General features: G+C 51.6%; 2 protein-coding genes across 3 annotated transcripts; both read left to right on the forward strand.

Annotated features, from left to right (window-relative positions):
• The first annotated feature begins 1,236 nt into the window (after window positions 1-1,236).
• ANKRD39 (ankyrin repeat domain 39) lies at window positions 1,237-9,492 on the forward strand. Its single transcript, XM_025992526.2, has 4 exons — window positions 1,237-1,390; window positions 5,170-5,273; window positions 5,889-6,092; window positions 8,518-9,492. The coding sequence occupies exons 1-4, from the start codon at window positions 1,291-1,293 to the stop codon at window positions 8,659-8,661; spliced, it is 552 nt and encodes a 183-aa protein (XP_025848311.1). The 5' UTR covers window positions 1,237-1,290; the 3' UTR covers window positions 8,662-9,492.
• Window positions 9,493-10,843: 1,351 nt separating this feature from the next.
• On the forward strand, window positions 10,844-16,938 carry ANKRD23 (ankyrin repeat domain 23). 2 transcript variants are annotated; one of them, XM_025992527.2, is made up of 9 exons: window positions 10,844-11,455; window positions 12,707-12,853; window positions 12,994-13,122; window positions 13,992-14,117; window positions 14,384-14,482; window positions 14,566-14,664; window positions 14,792-14,890; window positions 15,032-15,130; window positions 15,226-16,938. In XM_025992527.2, exons 1-9 carry the CDS (start codon window positions 11,429-11,431, stop codon window positions 15,319-15,321), a joined length of 921 nt encoding a protein of 306 aa, XP_025848312.1. In that variant the 5' UTR covers window positions 10,844-11,428; the 3' UTR covers window positions 15,322-16,938. The 2 variants fall into 2 exon arrangements, with proteins under 2 accessions (XP_025848312.1, XP_072598928.1); XM_072742827.1 differs by lacking the exon at window positions 13,992-14,117.
• Window positions 16,939-17,082: the final 144 nt, after the last annotated feature.

The following is a 17,082-nucleotide window of genomic DNA, read 5'->3' on the forward strand; positions in this document are numbered from 1 at the left end:
CTTCTGGGCTGGACTAGCCTCACCTCCCCATAGTTCTGGGGCAGCTGCCCTTACAGTTGTCGGTGCCCGCTTGTGCCTCTCCAGAGGGGGAATATAGCCCAGGCTCCAGTGTTTTCCCACAGTGGTAGCTGTGGGGCTGGGAACCAGACCAGGGCCACAGCCTCTTGGGAGCCAGCTTTGGCTTCTGGCCAAAGGGAGAAGTTAGGGCATTGGGAGCAAGGCAGGAGAGGAGGGGCCTGGCTTCTCAGAACTCTGGGAGGGGGAAGTGGCAGCGGGGGGCTGTAGGAGAGCAACTTCCTAGAAAGCTTAAGGCTGTGTGGACTGGCTTGTGGGAGGACGGGGCTCCCAACTAGCCTAGGGGAAGAAAGGTTACTTCCAGCTTTCTGCCCATCCTCCAGAAATGTTAGTCCTGAATGCTCCAGCTATGTGAAGCGTGGAACTTTGCTCACTACCACCCAGTGTGCGCCAAGCCACTGTCCTATGGAAGGAGTGGTACAGGGAGGGCCCAGATGTTTGTAAGGAAGAGAAGACCCAGCCTGGATTCTGTAGTCCATGCCCACAGATGCAGGCAGTTGAAGTGAAACGGACTCCCTACATTGGACTGGTCTGGAGGGCCTGCAGTGGCTGAAGGGGCTGCTGCCCTGGGTGTCCTTAGCTGTAGGGAAGGGCTGTGATCTGCCGACTTCTGGGGACGCTAAGCTTCCAGCATGGTCCGTCAGCCTCAGCCCGGAGGATGTATTGATACATGAAGCCTGATACAGTAAACTAGGCCCCCACTGGAGTTGGGGGGTTCGGCACAACGCAAGGCCCACAACCCAAGGCCCCGTTCCTGCCCTTGGGGTTTCTCTGTGCTCCTAATGGCAAAAGTCATGGCCACCTGCCTCCCATGGGTTTTCAAGAACCGCGCAGCAGGCGCGTGAGGAGGGAGGGGGAGCGAGGTCACTGGGCCTGGGGTGGTGCAGAAAACCGGGGCGGAGGACCTGGGGCGCGCCCGGCGACTCCCTGCCCTGGGGAAACCGGTGGGCCGCAGGGAGCCTCGGAGGGCTGGGCCCTGGCGAGCCGCCACACCCGCCCGCCGCGTCCCACACCCTCCGAGGCTGGCGGCGGCCCCGGGCGCCATCCGCCCGCGCTCTGGGCCCTCGGCACTGCGCTTAGCCTGGGACGCCCTCGCGCGGCCGCCCGGGAGCGCAGCGCAGCCAAGCCCAGCCCCCGGCCCCGCCCCCCAGCCCCGCCCCCGCCCCGGCCGCGCGTGCGCACAACAGCCCGGGCGGAGCGAGCTCCCGGGCCGACATGGCGTCGCCGCAGCCCTGCGCGGACGGGCCCTGCTGCTCCTGGCCGGGTGCGGCGTCCGGCGTGCAGCAGACGCTGGATGAGATGGACTTCGACAGGGGTGAGACGCCGGCTGTCTCCAGATCGTGGGACCAGGGAGGGCAGAGAAGCGGGGCCGCCGCGCGCCTGGTGGGGGCGCGGGCGGGCGGTGGGCTCCCAGCCCCCTGGTCGCGGACATCCCGCGCGGGACCCGGCACGAGCTCGGCCGCTAGAAACTTCGATTCGCGCGCGGGTTGCGAAACGGGGGCCCTGGGTTCGGCAACTTTCCCAAGTGGTGGGGGCGGGGCCCGGTTCCTCGGCCGGGGCGCCGCCGGGAGACTCGGGCCGGCCCGGGGGTGTGTGCGGGGGTCGGGGGCCGGGGGTCGGGGGTCGCAGCCACGCCGAGGCCGTGGAGCGGCAGGGGGGCTGCGCGGCGAAGGGAGCCGACGCCCTGACCGCCCGTGCGAGCCCCGGGGTCCGGCGCCCGGTTTACGTGTGGCTCACGTGGGCCTCGGCGCAGGTGGCGTCTCTACCTTTGGGGCCCAGAGACGGAACCCCTTTACCCCATACTCCATGGAAGGAGGTGGTACCAAGTCCTCTCCTCTGTCAGTGCGGAGGCCGCTTAGGCAGTAATAACTCATCAGCTGTTGGGTAGATGCTGCCGCTTTACGTGCGTTCGGGTTTAATCTACCGCGAGGTAGCTGTGCACCTGCGCGCCGCCCTCCATGGCGCCACCCTCTGGGCTACTGGAGCGGTTCCCTCTTGGGCCTTCCTGCTTCCGCTCCTGCCCTCCAGCCGTGTTTTCTACGTTACACAGAAGCCAGAGTAAACCTTTTGAAAGTATTAAATCAGATAATTTTATTGCTTTTAGAATCAATTCAAATTCCCTTCATGGCCTACAAAACTGTGTGATCCAATCCCTGCCTGTTCTGCTTCCCTGCCTCCACTTTGTTTCTCATCCTTTTTTTTTTTTTTTTTTTTTTAGATTTATTTATTTATTCGTGATAGACGTAGAGAGAGAGGGGCAGAGACACAGGCAGAGGGAGAAGCAGGCTCCCTGTGGGGAGCCTGACACAAGATTTGATCCTAGGACCCCAGGATCACCACGAGCCAAAGGGAGCGCTCAGCCACTGAACTACCCAGGTGCCCCAACAATTTCAGGTTATTTTGGCTGGGAGGGTGCTACAGTCATCTAGAAGGTAGAGACCGGGAATGCTGGTCTATATCCTACAATGCACAGGACAGTTCCTCCTACCAAAGAATTAACTGGCCTAAAATGCCAGTCGTACTGCTCTTGAGAAAGAAACCTTACCCCTGTCCAAAGGAGTAAGGTTTCTCTGATATATTACTTCCCCTCCGTTACTCTGATATATTATCTTTCATCAAAGCAGTTTTTACCACCTGATATTACTTTGTTTGCTTATTCATTTATTATTTCCCACACATGGGAAAGATCCTTATCATGTGGATCTTTTTTTTTCTTCATATCTCCTCTGTGGGTTCATTTTCCCTTTTCCCGAAGTATATCCTTTAAAAGTTTTTTTCAGTGACTATGATTCTCCAGCTCTCTGTCTCTGTCTCTCTCCTAACTGGTAACTTAGTAGGGTGTAAAATTCTAAACTGACAATTACTTTTTCCTTCTCAAACCTTTGGAAATATTATTTATCTTCTTTTTCTGCTACTACTGTTAATAATTCTACTGGGGGTGTCTGGGTGGCTCAGTCAGGAGAACAAATGACTCTTGGTTTCAAGGTCGTTAGTTTGAGCCCCACATTGGGTATAGAAATTACTAAAAAAAAATGTTTTAAAAAATTTAGGAGCACCTGGATGGCTCAGTTGGAAGTGCATGCAACTCTTGGTCCTGGGGTTGTAAATTCAACCCCACATTGGACATAGAGATTACTAAGAAAAATAAGTAAACATTTTTTAAAAATCCTGATAATCTGATTATGATTCTTTAGTGGCTCATGATCTTTTCTTTTTGGTAACTTAAATGTTCTCTTTATTCCTGATGTTTGGTCATTTTACCATGGTAGATTTGTTTTGATTAATTCTCTTTGGGATTAAATGTGGTTTTCATCTGAGAATTCATGGTTGTCTTCAGAATAAATCTTAGACATTATCTCTTCAGACAGTTCTTCTCTCCCATTCCATCCAATTTCTCTTTCTCACTCTGAAACTTTTTTTTTAAAGATTTATTTATTTATAAATGAGAGAGAGAGAGAGAGAGGCAGAGACACAGGAGGAGGGAGAAGCAGGCTCCATGCCGGCAGCCCGACGCAGGGCTTGATTCCGGGACTCCAGGATTGTGCCCTGGACCAAAGGCAGGCACCAAACCACTGAGCCGCGAAGGGATCCCCTCTCTCTGAAACTTCTGTTGATACATTTTGCCTTCCACCTTTCCTTACCTCTCTTTAACAAGTATTTCTCTTTACCATTTTGCATTCTGGGTGATTTCCAAATCACTAGTTCTCTCTCCAGCTAGGTCTGCAGTACTGTCCAACCATCTGTTGTTGTTGTTGTTGTTTTATTTCAGTGATCCTATTTTTTAATTTACTGACTTTTTTTTTTTTTTTTTTAAGTAATCTCTACACCCAGCATGGGGCTCAAACTCATGACTCTGAGATCAAGACTCACATGCTCTACTTGCTGAGCCAGGCAGGTGTCCCTAACTTTTGTTTCAGATCTCCTTGTTCTTTTTTTTCTCCCTAAGGTTCTGTTGATTTGTAGATTGTATCCTTTCATCTCTGTGAACACATTAAAAGTGTTTTAGATTGTGCTCTTATGGCTCATTTTTGAAGCATGCATTTTTTTTCCATTTGTTGTATTTGCTGACTGTCACATGGTGGTGGATTGCTTCTTGTTTTGCAGCTTTTAATTTTTGAGCTCACAGGGTAGGTGGTGGGGTGGGTGTCTTCTCTCGTTAGAGATTATCTACATACCTTTGTTGTCTGGTGGAGATATCCTTATAGGACATTTTTTAAAGTTCCCTTTGCACAGCCCTTAGAGCATTCACTTGTCTGGATCTGTTTTTATGACAGATCTTTAGCTTGAGAGTTTTGCTCCCCAAGGGTATAAATAAACATAGGTCCCCTTATACAGTGATATATGTCAACTACTTCTCTATAAAGTTGGAAAGAATATAATACAGTTAATAAAATTTACATGATGGGAAAAATACAAAAATATAAATTTCCACATCTCCAAGTTGCATGAGTCATGGTATTTGATTTTTTTAGATTTCTTCTGCCTTTGCTGTCTTCTCACGCCTATTGAAATGTTGTGTTTTCTCATTTCCTTAAATTTTTCTTCACTTTCTTCTGGCAACTGGCAATGTCCTTTTCTTGCTTTTGAATTTGCCTATATATTCAGACATTTTAGACATTATTTAACTTTTATATGTTTGAAGTGGAAAGAAGAGATTTGTGTCTGCCCAGCCCTACTGTCCTGATTAGAGAAAGCCCCTTGTCTGTCTTGTTTACAGCTATATCCCCAGCTCCTAAGATAGTCCTTGGCACAGGAGAGATTTCAGTTAAATTTTTTTGTTTGTTTATTTAGAGCTCAAGTGGGAGGAGGGGCAGAAGGAATGAGAAAATCTCAAGCTGACACCCCTCTAGGTGCTGGTGGAGGGCCTGTCACGGATGCGGGGCTTGATCCCAGACCCTGTGATCATCACCTGAGCCCAAACTGAGAGTCAGGTGCTCAATAGACTGAGCCACCCAGGCACCTCTCAGTTAATATTTTTCGAATGAATAAATCCCCCATTTTATAAATGAGGAAATGGAGGTGCAGAGGTAAAGGAATCCCTAAAAGTCTTCCAGTCATTCAGCATTATCCAGCACTTTGGTTGTCTTTCCACAGGAATCTGGTCAGCAGCCCTGAATGGAGACCTAGGCCGAGTGAAGTATTTCATCCAGAAGTCAACAGACCCTAGCCAGCCTGACTCAGCTGGCTACACTGCTCTGGTGAGCTGGGGAGGAACATGGGGTCGGGGGAGGGAGAAGCTTTCCCAGGAATGCCTGCTCTCTGTGGCCGAGGGTGTGATGTTGCCTTTACTCTCACCCTTTCTTCTCTCCCAGCAGGTTTTCACTTTTATTTTTTTTTCAAAGATTTTATTTATTTATTGAGACACACACACACACAGAGACAGAGAGAGGCAGAGGCAGAGGCAGAGGGAGAAGTAGGCTCCATGCAGGGAGCCCGACGTGGGACTCGATCCCGGGTCTCCAGGATCACGCCCTGAGCTGCAGGCGGCTTTAAACCACTGCGCCACTGGGGCTGCCCAGGTTTTCACTTTTAAACATTGTGTGAACCTCATTTTTTTTTCTTAATGTTAGTGCTTTACATCAGTTATTTAATTTCATTTACCTAACAGTCCTGTGAGGTAGGAATGATTATTATCCCCATTTTCCTATTAACTGATGCTAGAAATGAAGAAGCTCGTCTTGATCACACAGCTCCTGGAGATAGCCGCTGAGATGGTTCCCATCCTCTCGCTCCGTAGTCCATGCTCCCACCCACCCACCACCCTTGTTGCCGGCTGGGCTCTACAGTCTGACCTCTGTCTCTGTTCCCTGCAGCACTATGCCAGCCGCAATGGGCACTATGCCGTATGCCAGTTCCTGTTGGAAAGCGGGGCTAAGTGTAATGCCCAAACCCATGGGGGCGCCACTGCTCTACACCGGGCCAGCTACTGTGGGCACACTGAAATCGCACGGCTCCTGCTGTCTCATGGGTCCAACCCCAGGTTGGTGGATGATGATGGCATGACCAGTCTGCATAAGGTATGCCTCCTTACCCCCTTCAAAAACTGGGTTTTTGTCAGATAGAAGTTAGAACATGTTCACTTGTAGAAAATATGAAGAAAGCAGAAGAGCACTTGTAATGCCAGTGCTTACCAGTCATCGCTTTAGGATTAATGTATAACCTGCCAGCATTTTCCCTATGCATGTAAATTACAATTTTTTTCTTTGCTTTCATGATGTCATGAATGCTGTTTCCATGAGGTTAGTTTTCTGACACTCGCACTTGCTCTTGCCTACTCCTGTAGCCCACTCTCCACCCAGTAGCCAGGGTGATCGCTCAGTTAATTTTGTTCTGAATGGAGATACCTACACATGATAAGGAGTTCAAGGAGTACAAAACAGTGCAGCATGAAAATGTTTCCCTTCCACCCTGACACCTGGTCCCTCAGTCTTCCAGGGCACGCTGCTTCTAAAGGCATCAATTTTACTGATTGCTTAGCATTATGAAGAAGTGGTTTGTGCATATTTTTGGTGTACGTGTGTAAATGTATTTTCTGTGAATTTTAAAATAAAATTTAAGCAGTTGACTACATGACTTACCATGAAAACCTGTGGCAGACACTTTCTGCTGTCCATCAAAAATTTGTGCTCACTCTTTCATATTAGAGACCTGTCTCTCAGGGCTTTGCAGTCCCAGACTACCTTCTGCTCCCTCTAGCATATTGTGTGGCGAGTTCTCAGCCAGTAGAAGACAAGACACACTGATGAGCCTTTCTTCAGGAAGAAAGCTTTTAGGAGCCAATGTTCTAGTCCATCACCCCAGCCAGTAAGAGAGACACCTAAGGGTAGCAGATCCACAGCAAACAACCCGGACTCCAGAAACCTGGTAGGACAGGAAGGTGCTTGCTTTGGTTTACAGCAGCCTTGAAGAGTTATGTCTGTGAGGATATTTTCATATTTTGAAACATCTGAGTGTTGAATAATACATGTTACTATTTTTTAATGTATGATGTCTGTGGGGGTAACACTTCGGTAGAGATACTAGTAGGTTAAATATGTAGCAGATTTTATTATGGTTTTTAAAACTTTGTAATACCTCTTATATGAGGCATAGGCATACCTCAGAGATATGCAGACCATCATAATAGAGCAAGTCAGAGGAGTCTTGGCTTCCCAGTGCCTGTAAAAGTTATATTTATACTATAGTATAGTCTATTTAGTGTACACTAGCATTATGTCAAAAAAAATTATGTACTTTAATTTAAAAATACTTTATTGCTGGGGTACCTGGGTGGCTCAGTTGGTTAAGCGTCTGCCTTTTGCTTAGGTCATGATCCCAGGGTACTGGGATCAAGCCCTGCATCAGACTCCCTGCAGGGAGTCTGCTTCTCCCTCTCCCTCTGCCTGCAGCTCCCCTCGCTTGTGCTTGATCTCTCTCAAATAAATAAATAAAATCTTGAAAAAAAAAAAAAACAAAAAGACCTGCTAAATAAAGACCTGGATTCATATTTGAGATGATGTTTGCTACTGATATTCATTTTGACACCTTTCAAAAGCCCCCATGGTGCATCAGCCTGATTGTTGGGAGAAATAGGGAATAGAGTGGTATAACACAGTTGTTAAGAGTTGAGACTTGGCAATCAGACAGACCTGGTTTAGGATCCCCAGGCTACCATGCCAGCTCTGTGACATTGGACAAGTCACTTAACTTGTATGAGCCTCAGTTTCTTCATCTGTAAAATGAGAATGATGATAGTTCCTACCTCAACTTATTATGAAAGTTAAATAAGCTAATCTGTGTAAATCACCTTAACTCTCTTTTTTGGAGGAGGTAGATTAAAAATTGATATCCAGGTTGGGATCATCTATTTCAAAGGAAGAGGAGAAAGCTGGGAAGCTGGACCCGTTTTTCTCTGCTCATCTGAACATTCGCAGAGGGCAGAGGCCATGTCTGGTTTATCTTTTGCCTACAGTGCCCAGCTGATGGAAGACTGAACATTTATAAAAGAAACTTAGAGATCCAAAAAAAAAAATAAAAAAAAGAAACTTAGAGATCCAAGGTTCTATATTTGTTTTTGTTTGTTTAAAAATTTTATTTTTAAGTAATGTCTACACCCAACATGGGGCTCACAGAACACCAAGACCATGATTCGTGTGTTCCATCAACAGCCAGCCAGGCATCTTTATTTATTTTTAATGTGCAGGCCTGGGCAGAGAAGGATGGCTACTGAGCAGGAAAAAAAGAAAGAAAAACTCAAGCTAACTGCCAGAATAGCACTAGGGAATTCTACCAATCTGATGCAAGTCATTGGGTTTTGGTAGCAGTTAGGGGAAGTCTGCTCAGGAGCTGGCATCTCCCCTTTCCATAAAGATCATTTTTAGGACCAAGAGATGCCCGGAGGTGGAGCAAGAAAGGGCAGGGCCCAGTGGGGATATGGCTTGATCCAGGCATCTTTCTCCGCAGGCTGCCGAGAAGGGTCATGTGGACATTTGCTCCCTGCTGCTGGCACACAGCCCGGCCCTGAAGGCTGTCCGGGATCGGAAGGCACGACTAGCATGTGACCTGCTGCCCTGCAACAGTGACCTGTGGGACCTGCTGGCCAGCTGAGCTGCCACCTTTCTGTCTCAGACTGCCGTGCCAGAGTACACAGACTAGCCCTCCCGGCCCTGCCTTGGTCAGCATCCGTGCTGGGGTGGGAAACTGAGGCCCGAAGAGCCCTGTCCTGGCTGCTGTGGAAGCGAGGGGAGTAGATGCGGCGGAGCTGCAAATGCTTAAGCCTGGACAGATGATCACATTCTAAATTAGTTCATGTGGAAACATCTATCCGTTTGGAAAAAATAAAGTTGTATCCTTACCTCATCCATGCACAAAAATAAATTTCAAGTAGATTAAAGAACTAAGTATAAAAACAACTACATAAGTATTAGAAGAAGCTATGGAATATATGTCACAAAGCTGCTTTCTAGCTCAGCGCCTTTGAGAAAGATCACTTGGCCCATCTGTCCCTGCTTCCTCATCTGTGAGTGAGGGCCTGCCTCAGAGGCCTTGTTAAATGAGTGAATATACCGAGAGCACCAGAGTGTGCCGGGCACGTTGCAAACTGTGTTAGAGCATCCACTTTTTCAAATTTTATTCATTTTAATAATCTGATAGATTAACAAGTGCTATTGTTTTATTTTGTGTTGCTAATTACCAGTGATGTTGACCACCAGTGATGTTGACCGTCTTCTGTAAACTTCCTATTCATACCTGTTGCCTAAAGATTTTTTTTTCCTTTTATTGATTTGTAGGAGTTCTGTATTATGGATATTAATCTTTTTTATATATATATTTTTTTTCTTTCTTCTTAACATCACTTTGTTAGTATCTGTTCATGGAAATTGATAATCCATCATAGACAGGAGTTTGACAATATTAAAATTTAAATGAGCAGGGCCAGTAATTTTATTTCTTTGTAGCTACCTAGAGAAATATCCATGGGCAGCCCTGGTGGCGCAGCGGTTTGGCGCTGCCTGCAGCCTGGGGTGTGATCCTGGAGACCCGGGATCGAGTCCCACATCGGGCTCCCTGCATGGAGCCTGCTTCTCCCTCTGTCTGTGTCTCTGCCTCTCTTTCTCTGTGTCTATGAATAAATAAATAAAATCTTTAAAAAAAATAAAATTAAAAAAAAAGAAATATCCACATATAAAAATATATTTACTTACAGAGACATCTACAGAGTTGTGCATTGGAGCATGTGCAGTAATGTAAAAAATATAGGAAGAAAGGAGATAAGCTAAATGCTCCTGGCTAGGGAAATGATGAAATTCTGGTACACGTGTCATTGGCATGCAGTGCAGGCTAACATGGAAAGCGCACTGAGTTGCGATCCCAGTATGATGCCTCTTACAACATGTCTAGAAACACGTGTGCATACACAATACGGGGAAAACGTGGGAAGGATATGTATTACGCTGGTATCTGTGGTGTTGCAGTGTCCTCTCTTCTGCTGTGGCGAGTGGTTTGTCAAGTGCGTTGTGAGCTTTGTTGTTTGGGTTTTTTACTGGCAGTAATCTTTCTGTAAGAATTAATACCAATTTCACATGGAAGAAGCTAGTTTTCTGGTGAGAATTTCTGTTGATGCAAAATGCCTTATCCTCGAATGTTGAGGGAGAGGAGTTCTAGAATCAGTGGCAGACAGTGGACCAGAGTTAAAGTCTGTCTTATTTCCCTTCACTCTAGTCTAGGCAGCTTTCCCTCTTCATAACCAAAGGCAAGAAATTAACTTTGACAAAAACCCCTAACACATAAGGACTGGATTTCTTTAAAAAGCTCTGGCTCCGGAGTCTCAAAACTTGGACCCATTTACTGAGAAGCCAGCTGTGAGCCACCATTCTCAGCTCTTTGGGGCCTTGGGCTGTCCTTGACCTGTAGTTCTCCCTCCCTCTTGTTCTGGTCATCCCTGTTCATGCAGCTCCAATTCTGGAGCCTGATTTACTATCAGATTTCCTTTCAAAGGTCAAGTCAGAATTCAAGGCACAGCTGGGTGAAGGGCATGCTGGGCATCTTAAATTAGGAAGTTTGGTGACTTGAGACAGGTTGCTCTGTGACTAGATTAATGGCTAACATTCCATACTTGGAGTGGATCTCAGGCTAGCTCCCCCGTGGAAAGGCATGCTCCCAGCCCAGCAGAGCATCGGGTAGGGGATCTGGATATGTGGAGTGTGGAATGTTTTTCAAGAGGTAGGAGGTGCCAATGACAGGCTGTGCTCAGTTCCTGGCTGTCATGTGCGGTAATGCACTGGCTCTCAGAGTGGCAAGGGAGAAGCTGGGATTGGGGGGGGGGGGGGGGGGTAGGTACCTGGGAAAGGAAACTAGTAAAAGAAAGGATGGCAGCCTTGAAACTGGGAGTGGGGAAGTCGATTGAAGCCTGGTTTCCTCCTGTAGGTGCCTTGCAGATCCCTGACGCGGCGGTCAGCCTCTTGGGTCTGTCCTTCCCAAGGTCGTCTCTAGGATTCTGGCCTCCTTTGGCTTAGGACAGGCTGGCTGGGTCTTTCAGGGTCTCAGGCAGCTGGACCTGTGGCAACATGGAGGCTCACACTCAACTCTTTTCTAGTGGCCCAGGCACCGCTGGCCACATGTCTATTGGTTGGATTACCCCTGAGCAGGTGTAAGGGATGGCACAGGTGCAGGAGAGTGGGTGTCTGAGGATGCACCTGACTCAGCCCAGAGCGGCTCCTGCTGTGTTCAGCGGGCTGCACGCCCACGGTGGTATTTTGGTGAGCGTTACAGAACCACTGAGCTATCTGGCCTGCCCTCCCCCAGGACGCAGCTCTCCTATAAAAGAGCTGAGCAGCTCAGCTCCTCTGACTGGGGCGTGGAGAGCAGGGGGACCATGGACACCATCAGCATCCAGCAGTTGGTAAGGACGTGGGGCGGAGGGTGGGAGGCAGGTCACTGTCTAGGTGTCCCCAGGCTGACTCAGCAGGAGGAGGTCCAGCTAGAGGGGGGCAGGCAGCTGCTATCTGTGGCTGGAGGATTAGTTTAGGGGCAGAAACGTGTGGTGGTTTTCCGGGTGTCCATCCAGCTCCGTGAGGCAGTGAGAGGGGAGCAATGGGAAGACATCGAGTGACGTTGTCAGCTGACAGCCCTTGAGTTAGTGAGTCTTGCTGGGGACTGTGATGGCAAGAGGAACAGGAGATGGCAGGCTACCGCAGAGGACACAGATGTAGCCGTGGGGTGCGTGGGCTCAGCTACTGTGACAGCCGATGCTCTGGAAACAGTGCGGAGGGCCTGGCTGCCTTGGTCAGGGGGCAGGAAGGAGGGTGCTCTGGAGTTCCGGGCAGTGAGAGAAACGGCCTACCAGTGAGACTTGGGGTGGCAGTTTGGGTGCAGGGGGCACGGGAGCCCCACTGTGGGCCGGCGCCTCCGCTAACCCGGCCCGGGACAGCCTCTCCGGGAGCTGGTTACAGGGCCAGCATTTGCTTTAGAAGAGAATGTAGTTCGTTCTCCGGGGCTAGACGCCCGAGGCCCTGCCATCCTGTCATCCCCCCCGTATACTTCTCAGTGCTCCCCAGCCCCTGAGCCCCTGGCGGTCATGGAGGAAGAACAGATCATTGTGTGCTGGGTTCTGCCCCGGTTTCCTCCTCAGCCCCTTGAGTGAGCTGTGTGCTAGTTTTACCCCATCCTAGTGGTGAAGAAAAAGAGCTTCACAAGAGCCAAGATTTGAACCTAGGAATTCAGACTTTTACCCAGGAGGCATCTCTGTCCCTCTGAGCTTGGGGTCAGGTGGCAGTATGGCGTGATCTGATAGGAATGTAAGGATGACAGCCCAGTAGGGAAGCTGAGGTGTCACCTGTCCTGAGCATACCTGGACACAAGCCCAGCAGTATAAATAGATGTGGTGTCATGGCCCCGACCCTGTGTCCTGCTGACAGGACAAGGTAGGCGGCGGTTATCCTCCCGAGCCCTGGGCAACACTCTGGGGGATGAGAGCCAAGAGCCACAGGCATCAGGGAGCTTGCCAGCAGAAAGCCAGGAAGCTTCGAGAAGGGTCAGGCCACTGTGAGCTCCACTACACTAATCTCTGTCAGGAGGGATCCTATACTGCACAGCTGTGTTTTCTAAGGATTCCTCATTTTTCGGAGTGTTTCTCCATGTCCCGTTCCTACAGGTGTGTGGAGACAGAGTTGAAAGGAAAGTGTTGGGATGTGGACCGGGAGCTCCTGATCCTGGAGGCGGGCCCAGGGCCTGGAGGCTGGGAGCCCAAGAGGCTGTGGCCCGGGAGCGGTGGAAACTGGAAGAAGAGAAGAAGAAGAAAGTGAGTGGGGCTGGGGCTGGGGGTGGCGGGTGCCAAGCCTGAGCGGGCAGGCTCTGAGCAGCGGGGACCTCAGGCAGCTGGGGTCCCCCCGAGGGCAAGGCCTGTGGCTGACGGCTGGTGTGGCCTGGTCTGTGCCCCAGGTTGAGAGGTTTAACAGCTCCAGACTGAATCTGGAGACCCTGGCTGACTTGGAGAACTTGGTTCAAAGACGCAGAGAAAAGCGACTGAAACGGAGAGTCCCCCCCAGGGCACCTGAGTCCATGGCTAAGGTGAGTGAGAAGTGGGGGGCTGGAGTTGCTGGGGGAAGCACTTCTTGGCTGGCCCCGCAGGTGGGCTTGGGCTGCTGAGCTGCACAGACTCCACTCAGGAGGCCCCACAGCCCATGGCTCAACAACAGGAATGTACGCTCCCATTTCTGGGGGCCGGAAGTCTGAGCCCCGAGTACCGGCAGCGTCTGTTCCTTCTGAGGGCTGTGCGGGAGCGCCTAGGCCTGCCCTCTTCTAGCTTAGGTGCTCCTTAGCTTGTGGCGCCCTCACCCTGATCTTGGATTTCTGTGGCACTCTCCCTGCAGGCGTGCTGTGTCCACATGTCCTCTTCCTTTCTTTCCTTTCCTTTCCTTTTCTTTTTCTTTTTCTTCTTTCTTTCTTTCTTTATTTATTTATTCATTCATTCATTCATTCATGAGAGACAGAGACACAGGCAGAGGGAGAAGCAGGCTCCATGCAGGGAGCCCGATGTGGGACTCGATCCTGAGTCCACAGGATCAGGCCCTGGACCGAAGGTGGCGCTAAACCGCTGAGCCACCCAGGCTGCCCCATGTGTTCCCTTTCATTCAGGATTAGGGCCCACTTACTCCACTGTGACGTCATCCTAACTAATTACAGGCGCAGTGGCCCTATTTCCGGATACAGCCACATTCTGTGGGTTGGCCCACCATGGCAACCCATCATGGGCACTACCGGTGCCTATTCCGTGAATCTCAGGGGTGCTGCGGGGTCAAGAACCCATAGTCTGTATAAGCCCATGCTAGTCCATGGCTGGCTCTTTGGGAGCCGCTTGGCTAGGCTGGTGATGCGGTGGCGGCCCAAGGGCCTACAGTTAGGGGAAGTGCTTTGGTCTTGTCCTGTGACTTACGCAGCCACAGCCCCAGGCCCAGCGGGAGCCTGTAGACCTGGAGATGTTCCTGAAGGCAGCTGCCGAGAACCAGGAGGCCCTGATTGACAAGTACCTGACAGACGGAGGGGACCCCAGTGCCCATGACAAGGTAGCAAAGGGTGGGGAACCAGACTGCAGTGTCAGAGCTGCTGGGGAGCCATCCTCAGTGTGTTCCAGGCCAGGCCTAGGAAACCGCTTGCCTCTTTTATGGGGTGCAAGCCCCGTGGGGCCTCCTGAGTCCAGAGTGTGTGGCCCTGGGTGTGATGAGGGACCAGGCACCTCCGTTCGGGGAACCTGTTCTGGGAGTTGGACCCAGGGCAGGGCCTCGAGGGGGCGGCCGTGCTCCCACCTGCTGATCGCCCGTCTCCGCCCCAGCTGCACCGCACCGCCCTGCACTGGGCCTGCCTGAAGGGTCACGGCCAGCTCGTGAACAGGCTGTTAGAGGCGGGGGCTGCTGTGGATGCTCGTGACCTGGTGAGAAGTGGGGCAGGCCCATCCTCCCGGCGGGCACCTGTGCAGCACCACAGCACGCCAGTGCCTCGATGCTTGTTCTGCAGCTGGACAGGACACCTGTGTTCTGGGCCTGCCGTGGAGGACACCTGGACATCCTCAAACAGCTGCTAAACCAGGGAGCCCAGGTCAACGCCCGGGACAAGGTGAGGGGGACGCTGAAGAGAAGCCGGTTGAGCAGTGTCCGGGATGGAGGAAGAGAGCACAGCCACTAGGGGCTGGAATGAGGCCTCACCAGGTGGGGGTGGCGCTGACCCTCCTTCACACCCTCAGATCTGGAGCACCCCGCTGCATGTGGCCGTGCGCACAAGACACTGTGACTGCCTGGAGCATCTCATCGCCTGCGGAGCCCACCTCGATGCCCAGGACAAGGTGGGTGCTCGGTCTTTTTGGTTTGGGTCAGCTCCGCCAGGGGACAGTGACTGATGGAGCCTGAGCTTAGGGAAGGCACCTGCCAACTGGACCCTCCTGGAGACGGGGAGCTCAGGAGGATGACCTCCCGTTTCCCAACAGGAAGGGGACACGGCTCTGCATGAGGCCGTGCGGCACGGCCACTACAAAGCCATGAAGGTGCTGCTGCTCTACGGAGCCAAGCTGGGTGTGCAGAACGCGGTAGGAGCAAGGCCGAGGCCCTGGCCCCTGGTCTGAGGAGGGCGGGTGGCCCCTAAGGAGGAAGGAGAGGACTGATCTGGTATCCTTGTTCCCAGGCTTCGGTGACCCCGGTACAGCTGGCACGGGACTGGCAGCGGGGCATCCGGGAAGCACTGCAGGCCCATGCCGGGCATCCCCGCACCCGGTCCTGACGACAGCACCCTGTAGGGTCACTTCACCTCACCACCACCATTCCATCCCTTTCACCTCCCATCCTTATGCCCTCACCATCACCCGCACCCCTCAGGTTCTCACCTTTCTTCAGCTCTCTCTCCGGGGGCTGCTTCCTCAGCCCACCCCACCAGGACTGAACAGCAGGGCCATCTGGCAGTGGGATAAAGCAGACCCCTGCCCCTGCCCAAGTGTCAGGGATGGCTTGTTCCCTGCCAGGGTGTGGGTTCGGGAAGGCTGCCCAGGACCACAGGGAAGCAAGAAGGGGGCCAGGTGAGGACTGTGCAGGAGGGTGGCACTCCAGCACAGAGCAAAACTGAATAGCCCTAAGCCTCGAGCTGCCCAGGGCTGGGCGCTAGATGTCCTTGGTGTCTCTGATGCTCAGTCTGGGAGACTGTGCCCCCCGCCCCTGGACCAGTTTCCCCTGGGTGTGTGTGTGTGTGGGTGTGATCCAGCATGAGGCCAGCAGCTGCCATCCAGGCGTTCCTGCAGTTGGCCGAGGCCCTTGGGCAGGGGATTTCTCTGGGAATTCCATTCCTATCAGCAGCAACCCTGATAGCGTGTGGAGTGGCTCAAGGCAGCTTTGGCCTTAGGGATTCTGGAGTTGGGTCTGGCTTTGAGGGGCAAGGGGGTGGGGGCGGTCAACAGGTTTGAGGCCCCCTGCAGCCCAAGTCCAGTACCAACCTGGTTGCCTCAGAAGCCCTAAGACTGGAGCTAGAGCTGATGTTTTAGGGAAATCTTGTGTCCACTGGCCCAAGGCTTCGGTCAGCCTGCCTGCTGCTCTCTAGTTGGCCAGCTGGTGGCGCTTTTCGTAGGGGTGAAATGCCTGGGAGCTGGGGATTGCTTGTGGCCCACCCAGCTTTTGGGGTGGCGGCCCGTAACCCTACTTTGCCTCAGGCGATGTCACCCTAGCACTAGAGCTTGAGCCCCGGCCTGGACCGTACAGCTGCACCTGCTCTGCTTCACCCCACCACACGGGGACACCAAGGAGCTAGTGGCTTAGCCCCGGAGGGGAAGCACTGCCTACTGCCTCCCCTCCTCTCTTGAGGGGTGGCACATTTAGGACCCAGCTTCACACAAGTCCTCACCAAGGTTCCTTCCTTCCACTGCCTTTTCTGTTTGACGTCACATTGGCATAGACCCATACTGCTGGCGGGCCTGGGTCCTGAACTGGCAGGAAGTGAATTTTAAGGAACTCTGCCCTAAATGGAGAACCACAGGCTGAGGAATGGGCTTTAAGATGAAGGGTATCAGCCTCCCTCAGGTACAAAGTACCTGGATGGACATCCGTTTTGCAGCAGTTCTTTTCTACCCTAACACTGGTGACCTTTTCAGGCCGAGCATAAGGCCATTCTTACTATGTGACAAAGCGACTACAGCTCCCACCAGGAGCCACACATCTTTTCCCACTGACAGCTCCTACCCTGTGGGGAACTGTGCTGACAGTTCACCAGGCACTGGAGCCATAAGGAGAAACAGGAATTCAAGTTCATGGAGAAGACTCCCCATCTAGAAGATGGGGACCCTTATGTGACAGTCAAAAACACCTTTTTATACACATCAATATTTTTTGTTCATTAAAACTGGTTGACTATCCATCACAGCTTAGTTGTCCCTTCTAGGCCACGGTGGTGGGAAGTGGGAGCAGTTACATAGTCCCAGGGCCTGGTCTTCCTCAGCAGCAAAGCTCAACCTGTTAACCATACCGGCCTGACAGCAAGCCAGGCCAGCTATAGAGTGGG

The sequence above is a fragment of the Vulpes vulpes genome, chromosome 16 (genome assembly GCF_048418805.1).
Source record: "Vulpes vulpes isolate BD-2025 chromosome 16, VulVul3, whole genome shotgun sequence".
NCBI lineage: Eukaryota > Metazoa > Chordata > Mammalia > Carnivora > Canidae > Vulpes > Vulpes vulpes.